Here is an 8,387-nt window from a genome sequence, read left to right as displayed (position 1 = left end):
GGTTACTCTTCGGTGGGTCAGTGTGGACTAGTTGAGCCGAATGGTGTGTTTCCACACTGCAGAGACTCTATGATTCTGTGTTTGAACAAGGTTTGCGCACCACTGAACTACAACCCCCAGAATGCTTAGCGTCCACGTGTGCGCAGTAGCCCATCCCGCAAAGTAACCTGTTATTGGGTAATCCGTGGACCAATAAAACGTTGGTATGTTGGTGGGTGGGCACGTAGGCCTCAAAGCGGAGCCTGAGCATCGAGTGCGGCGATGAGCTTCGTGAGGGCGGTGGTGCGGGGCTGCAGGTACCCGGGGAGCGGAGTAGAGGATAGATTTGTTGTCGTGCGTTCCTTCACGTGAAAAATACGGTGAAAATGTTTATACGTTGTGCCCACATCAGTGACAGAACCGTGGATGCTGTAAATGAGAAAGGATGTGACTGCAGACCCACAGCAATGTGGTTAACTCTAAACCAGCCTCTGGGCAGTTAGGGATGGGCAATAAATACTGACCCAGACAGTGGCACCCATACAAATATAAAACAAAAAACCCACCGCCATCAAACCAGGCACTTTACAGCCTTCAGGACTTAACATTATTGAGTTCAAATCTCTGCAGATGCTGGGATCTGGACTGAAAGTAATCAATGCTGGAGATCTCACTGGGTCAGGCAGCATCCACGGAGAGGGAGAGCTAATGTTTCTACTCTAGATGTCTCTTCATCAGAGCCTCTGAAGTGTCGGAGGGGACAGCAGTTGGTTAGATGCCCAACCACTCCACACCGACCCTCCGAAGAGTAACCCACCCAGACCCATTTCCCTCTGACTAATGCACCTGACACTATGAGCAATTTAGCATGGCCAATTCACCCTGACCGGCACGTCTTTGGACTGTGGGTAGAAACAGGAGCACCCGGAGGAAACCCACGCTGACACTGGGAGAATGTGCAAACTCCACACAGATAGTTCCTGAGGCAGGAATCGAACCTGGGACCCTGGTGCTGTGAGGCAGCAGTGCTAACTACTGAGCCACTGTGTCACCCCTGTTCTACAGTTTGGGGTGAGGGGGGTAGCGGGTGTTGGAGTGAAATTTACATGAAGTGATGGGAATGTGAAACTGCCAGACTTGAAAGGACAGTAACTGGGGGAGGGGTGGTCATGGGGTCGTAGAGATGTACAGCACGGAAACAACCTTCGGTCCAACTCGACTTGATATCCGAGGTTAGAGACAAAAAAGCTGCAGATGCTGGCATTCAATGTAGACAAACAGGAGGCTGGGAAAATGTGGCAAGCCAGGCGGCATCAGGAGGTGGAGAAGTTGACATTTTGGGTGTAACCCTTCTTTAGGACTGGGGGTGGGTGTAAGGGGAGCTGCAGATAAAGGGATTGGTGGGGGAAGGGTGGAGAGGTGGGGAAAGGTCTTCCATTCCTCTCAGCCACCTGGATTCATTCCTCCCATCAACCAACGAGGTTTGTATCCTCTACTGTCTTTGCCTGTCTGCACCTCACCACCCTGCTTCCCCACCCCATCCCACCCCCTTTGTCAGTAGCTCCCCTTACATCCACCCTCAGTCCTGAAAGAGGGTTCTACCAAAAATGTCCATTTCTCCACCTCCTGATGCTGCCTGGCTTGCTGTGGTGTACCAGCCTCCAACCAAATATCCTAACCTAATCAAGTCCCATTTGCCAGCACTTGGCCCATATCCCTCTAAACCCTTCCTATTCATATACCCATCCAGATGCCTTTTACATATTAAAATTCACACAACACCAGGCTGTAGTCCAACTTCCTGATGCCTGGCTTGTGCTTGAAATGTCGATTCTCCGGCTGGTCGGATGCTGCCTGACCAGCTATGCTTTTCCAGCACCACACTCTTGACTCTGATATCCAGCATCTACAGTCCTCACTTTCTCCTTGAGTCCAACTTTGTCCACCCCAGTCCAATACTAGCACCTCCAGGTCATGTCTTTTCAATGTTATAATTGTACCAGCCTCCACCACTTCCTCTGGCAGCTTGTTCCTCCATGCACCACCCTCTGTGTGAAAAGGTTGCCCTTTAGGTCCCTTTTAAATCTTTCTCCTCTCATCCTAAACCAATGCCCTCTAGTTCTAGACTCCCCTTACCCTCAGGGAAGAGACCTTTATATACCTTATCCATACCCCTCATTATTTTATAAACCTCCATAAGGTCACCTCTCAGCCTCTGATGATACAGGGAAAACAGCCCCAGCCTATTCAGCCTCATTCTATAGCTCAAAGAATTGATTCACATTTTAAAGGTGTTAAACTCGATATTAAGTCCAGAAGGCTGTAAAGTGCCAGTTTGATGGTGGGTTTTTTTCTATTCATATGGTTGTCACTGTCTGGGCCAGCATATATTGCCATCCCTAATTGCCCAGAGGGCAGTTGAAAGTCAACCACATTACTGTGGGTCTGAAGTCACATATAGGCCAAAACGAGTAAGGTTGGCAGATTTTCTTCTCTGAAGAATAGTGAACCCGGATAGGTTTTTCCTGACAATGGTTTCATGGTCATCATTAGTCTCTTACTTTTAGATTGTTATTGAATTCAAATTCCACCATCTGCCATGACCGGATTTGAGCCCAGGTCCCCAAGGCATTACCCGGTCTCTGGATTAAAAGTCAAAATAATACCACTAGGCCATCACCGAGCCTCAAATGATTTTAAGACTACTTTCTTGTAGATAATTCCTTGAGCAACAAAGGAGTCAAAGTTTTTGGAAGCAGGTGGGAATATAAAGTTGAGGCCACCATCAGATCAGCCATGACCTCATTGAATGATGGATTAGGCTTGAGGGGCCAAATGGTGTATTCCTGCTCCTAACTCGTATGTTTGTAAGTTATTCAGGCAACTGAATTCCCTCATCCCTGGAACTACACATATGAATCTTTTGAAAGTCTTCCCACTGTTCGTAAGTCATGGTACCAAAAACTGGAAGCAACGCTAGTTGCAGCTGAATCACTTTATTAAAGGTTCATTGTAATTTCCTTACTTTTTGTACTTCTTGCCTCTCTTGGAAATCCCAGCATTCTGAATACTTGACTATTCACTTCACACTCTTTTTAAACAAACAAAGTTGGGTTAAGCAGCCCCTGATGGGCCACTACCCGTTTTCTGAACCCATCCCACCACATCCATCGAGCACAGAATCATGCAGAGGTCAGCTTTTCTCTCGTGGGGTCTGACAGGAACAGTACCATGTGTCCAAACTCACTTATGCTGGTATTTATTAACCCTAGAGGTCTCTGAAAGGGCTGGTAATAAAAAATATTTTAAGGTAAATACTTCAAATTTCTTTGAACAAAAATTACGTCCTGTCTCTATTATTTTTAATGCTGTCATGATGAACACATTTGGTAAACAATGTTGATAAACTGCTAAGCAGAAATTAAATTGGCGGTTAATAGGATAGATAGCGAGGGAAAGAGAGAGAACGGATGCCATTTGGTTTCCATCTTACGTTTATCCCCCGCTTTTTGTATCATGCTTTTATAAATTTCACATTTACGAAGGAAACTTTCGATGTAAACTTATCATGCTGTATGTTCACTTGGACCAAAGGAGGTACGGAGAAAATATCTCTCTTAGCAGAAGAGTCAAGAACCAGAAGGCATTGGTGTAAGAAGTAATTGTGACATGAAGATAAATCTGTTTTTTTTTAAAAACACGTTGAGTGTTTAGAAGATTTATGCACTGCCTTACTCAATGGTGAAGGCACCTTCGGTTGTGATTTTTGAAAGAAAGTTGAGTAATTATCTGAAAAGAAACAATACAGGGAAGAGAGGTGAGGGGAAATGAGTTGAGTTGCTCTTACAGATAAATCAAATGGCCTTCTTCTGTACTACAACCATTTTATAACAGCTGCTTATCCCTCCCAAGCATAAAAACATTAATAATTGTCTGTTATAGCTGGCCGAAAGCATCATTCCCCCCCCCACAACAATCACCATTGGGAGCTGCTGTATAATTCAAAAACAAGGTTTCCATTATACATAAATGCTAAGGCATTTAAATTGGTAAAACATGACATTAAATAAGACCAGATATAACCGTTTTAGTAAAGTAAAGTTGGTGGGACATTCTGGAGTAATGCTTGATGTGCATCTTGGGTGATGGAGGTGGGGGTGGTGGTGAATATGGGCAAGTAAAATTTTTACAGAAAATTCCAAAAACAAAATGGAATCAAATACAGCAGGAGTTAGAAATATGAAAAACAGCAAGTGCTGAAAATACTAAACAACTCAAACAGCATGCATGGAGAGAGAAACAGAAACCTTTTGTGAAAAGTCACTGTGAAATGTTAACTGTGTTTTGTACTCTGCAGACCCTGGCAGCAATGAAATTAGGAGTCAGCAATAGACGGATTGTACCTGTTTCACTGTTCCCTTGGTCTCTCTGAGTGAGATCGCTCTATGGGCTTGCAATCAAAAAATAAATTAGACTGCTGACTGTATCCAAATGGAATTAAGTCTTTCCAGCTGGCAGGAGAGAGTGAGAGACAGTCTTGTTCCATTTTTCTGGAGTTGAACTCGGCATGTAGCCAAGCTAGTTCTTATGTTGCCCACGCATCAATGAATGGGCCAAACTATGCAATTTTTCAATTAGAAAGCCTCTTGGCAAAGAAAATGCCATTATCCAAGAGAGGAAAGATAGACAAAAGAGGAAGGCTGCTAGAGAATGAAATTGCTTTTCTTAAAAGAAAGCTTAAGATGTGGAATCCTGCAGTATTTGCAGGACTGGAATATTTGATTTATTTATTTGGTTTGTTTTATTCATTGTCACATGTATTTTGTTAGAAAATACAGTGAAAGTGTTGTATAATGTTGTCACTCTCCAGCGCCATGTTAAAACACAGAAGAATAAACCAAAACATAGAATATGCAGGCAGGAGAATAAAGAAAAAGTGTTCACCTTTCCAGCCCTCATTGTGAAGTGCTTTGCCATGGGCCTAGTGGCCAGGCATGAGTCCCCTTTGCTGTGCTGTCACCACCTCTGAGACAGAAGTTGTCACTCTTTGGCGTCATCTTGACTCCATCGATGTCCTTGCCATGAACACTGTCTGGATCCCGCCCACGCAGATGCTGCTGAGTACCGCACCAGCCCAAACCTGACTGTGCTGCTGTCATGAGTCTGCTTCGGGCCCATCTTGCCAATACTGCAGGTTCTAGTACTGGGTTCAAATGCACCTTTCCATGAGTCTGGATGCAGATACCACCCGGGAACCCCGACTTACCTCTGCCACAGCAGCCATGAGTAGGCACTAGGATGGCTACGGGACCGCACTGGGACCATTCGCCGACGGCCGTAGGACCGAGCTGGGACCATTCGCCGACGGCCATGGGACCGCGCTGGGACCATTCGCCGACAGCCACGGGACCGCGCTGGGACCATTCGCCGAAGGCCACGGGACCGCGCTGGGACCATTCGCCGAAGGCCACGGGACCGCGCTGGGACCATTCGCCGAAGGCCACGGGACCACGCTGGGACCATTCGCCGAAGAAATGGAAAGAAGAGCAGATATGCCTTGGGCTCATAAGCCCTACTCCACCACCATCTTATGGGAATAGGCCATTTGGCCCAACTGTTGCATGCTGTTGATGCTCCACAAGCTTTCTCGCACCGTTCCATATATCACCCATAAAGTAAACCTAACAGCAGGATGAGTAATACTACATGGACTACACCGATTCAAGAAGGTGCCAACACCACTTGCTCAAGGGCAGTTAGGGATGGACAATAAGTGCTGGCTTGGCCAGTGATGTCCATGTTCTGTGATTTTGTTTTTGTCGATAAACGTATTATTTTCTCCTTCAGGTACTTATCTAGCTTCATAAATGCATATATACTTTTCACCTTCAGTAACTGCCATGTTGTCTTTTGGGTAAAAAGGTTTATCCTGAATTCTCCATTGGATTAGTAGTAGTTGTAAGATTAGATTAGATTCCCTACAGTGTGAAAACAGGCCCTTTTGGCCCAACAAGTCCACACCGACCCTCCGAAGAGTAACCGACCCAGTACCATTTCCCTCCGACTAATGCACCGAACACTATGGGCAATCAGCTGGCCTGCACATCTTTGAAGTGTGGGAGGAAGCCCACACAAACACGGGGAGAATGTGTAAACTCCACGCAGACAGTCGCCCGAGGCTGGAATTGAACCCGTGTCCCTGGTGTTGTGAGGCAGCAATGCTAACCACTGAGCCACCGTGCCGCCCTAAGTTCTGGTAGGTTCTAGTCTCCCCTACCAGTGGAAACATCTTTGTCTTCTGATGTGATTTGGCTCTTTTGCTGACTATGTTAAATCCTCTGGCCACATCCATGGAAACAGTTTCTCTATGTATTCTTACCACACCCTCACCCTTCACCACGTCTCATATCGAAATTAATCAGTAGCATTGGTCTGCTACCACAATCTAGAGCAGCAAGATTTGTAAGACTGTTATACATGGTATTGTTCCACTATTGTTTTAATGGTCCCTACACACCCTTAATAAAAAAAAAGTTAAGAATAGACTGACAACACACTTGAACAAAATGTGGGCCTCTGTTAAAGCTAGATAGTTTTATACGTATTAAAAATCTGACATCTGCACACATTTAGTACCAGATTATAGCATACTAAATGCCTTTGGTGGTCCAAAGCGGATACTGCCTGATAACATCATACAGCAACCCTACTGGAGAGAGAGTCTAATTTTAGTGTGACATGCTGTAGGAAAGATTTTGTTAAACTTGAAAGGGTTCAGAAAAGATTTACAAGGATGTTGCCAGGGTTGGAGGGTTTGACTTATAGGGAGAGGCTGAATTGGTTGGGGCTATTTTCCCTGGAGTGTCACAAGCTAAAGGGGGTGACCTTATAGAGGTTTATAAAATCATGGATGGTTGGGATGAATAGTCAAGGTCTTTTTCCCAGGGTAGGGGAGTCCAAACCCAGAAGGCATAGGCTTAGATGAGAGGGGAAAGATTTAAAAGGGACCTGAGGGACAAGAGGGTGGTGCGTGTATGGATCGAGCTGCTAGAGGAAGTGATGGAGGCTGGTACAATTACAACATTTAAAAGGCATCTGAATGGGTATATGAATATAAAGGGTTTAAAGGGATATGGACTAAATGCTAACAAATGAGACTAGATTAACTTATGATAGCTAGTCTGCATGGACAGGCAGGACTTAAGGGTCGGTTTCGTTCTGTACATCTCTATGACTCTTAAGTTTACATAGCTTTCATTATAGATATAGAATTCACAATAACATTTATCACAGTATGATGTGGGGAGAAGTGTATGATTTGCAGATGGAGACTGATCTCTGCAGTCTCTTTCTCTTTTCTCTAACTTAAGTTCTCTTACTCTATTTCCTGGCCAACTGTTTATCAACATACATAGCCAAAGTAGTTCATTAGTATGGCATTAAAAGAATGAGAGAAAAGACTCTGGGCATATGTTTAGTTAAGACTGGAATATTTGCATTGAGGCTCACTCATGTAACCTCTGTCGTCTTTGCTGCTTCCTGCAGGTGGGGGCCAGTACCGTTCTTGGCCCCTGTTGTACCATCGAGCTCCAGTCTGTATAAGTTCTGCAGCACCCTCCTGTCACGGCCCAGTGGCCTCTTGACCCTGAGTCCATCGGTGAGCCAGCTGGAGGCTGGTGGCTTGAGCTCCCGGCTTTTCCCTTGGAGCAAGGGGCAGGTCCGGACGAAGAAACGTGGCACTGAGTACCAACCAAAGGTCATCAAGAGGATACGGACTCACGGCTGGAAGAAGCGTATCAGTACCCGGGGTGGCATCGAGGTGATACTGCGCAGGATGCTCAAGGGGCGGAAATCATTGACCTACTGAGTTCACCTGATCTTTGGAGGCATGTACTGACTGGGAATAGGCGAGCCACAACACCATTACCACACTTTTGAATGCCACTGTACATATTGTATTAAACTCTTTTGGGCTTATAGAATGTCTGTTCTTATTTGGGGCACTATCAGTTTAGAGTAGGGGGGACGTTGCTGGCTGATTGGCACATTAATAACTACTGAGAGAAAGTGAGGACTGCAGATGCTAAAGAGTCAGAGTCAAAAAGTGTGGCTCTGGAAAGCAGGTCAGGCAACATCCGAGGAGCCAGAGAGTCGACGAAATGTCAGCTCTGCTGCTCCTCAGATGCTGCCTGATCTGTGTTTTGCCAGCGCCATACTTCTTGACGTTAATAGTTACATGCATCTTAATCTAGCACATACTCATCTCGAAACATTTGGGTGACCACAATTTGCCTTGAATCACCTAAGATGGACGGAGCAAGGTTAATAATCATCTGCAGCTCCTGGTTCAAAACATGCAAAATATGACCTTTGATGTGATGCTGTGCAGCAGGTCAGGCAGCATCCAA

At 45.4% G+C, this 8,387-nt stretch overlaps 1 protein-coding gene across 1 annotated transcript; it reads left to right on the top strand.

The window, feature by feature from the left end:
- The first annotated feature begins 206 nt into the window (after positions 1 to 206).
- On the top strand, positions 207 to 7,985 carry mrpl34 (mitochondrial ribosomal protein L34). The gene is made up of 2 exons (XM_043721446.2): positions 207 to 296; positions 7,525 to 7,985. Exons 1-2 carry the CDS (start codon positions 262 to 264, stop codon positions 7,844 to 7,846), a joined length of 357 nt encoding a protein of 118 aa, XP_043577381.1. The 5' UTR covers positions 207 to 261; the 3' UTR covers positions 7,847 to 7,985.
- The last annotated feature ends 402 nt before the right edge of the window (positions 7,986 to 8,387 follow it).

The sequence above is a fragment of the Chiloscyllium plagiosum genome, unplaced genomic scaffold (assembly GCF_037043375.1).
Source record: "Chiloscyllium plagiosum isolate Xiang-an unplaced genomic scaffold, Cpla_swu_hap1 HiC_scaffold_28, whole genome shotgun sequence".
In the NCBI taxonomy this organism is placed as follows: domain Eukaryota; kingdom Metazoa; phylum Chordata; class Chondrichthyes; order Orectolobiformes; family Hemiscylliidae; genus Chiloscyllium; species Chiloscyllium plagiosum.
The sequence above is the reverse complement of the archived record's forward strand: the minus strand, read 5'-3'. Positions and strand labels throughout refer to the sequence as shown.

What these genes read in the sequence shown, in the direction of transcription:
- mrpl34 (XM_043721446.2), top strand. Translation starts at nt 262, where the DNA reads ATGAGCTTCGTGAGGGCGGTGGTGCGGGGCTGCAG. An exon ending in GCGGTGGTGCGGGGCTGCAG is followed by an intron (nt 297 to 7,524) that starts GTACCCGGGGAG and finishes TGCTTCCTGCAG; the next exon opens with GTGGGGGCCAGTACCGTTCT.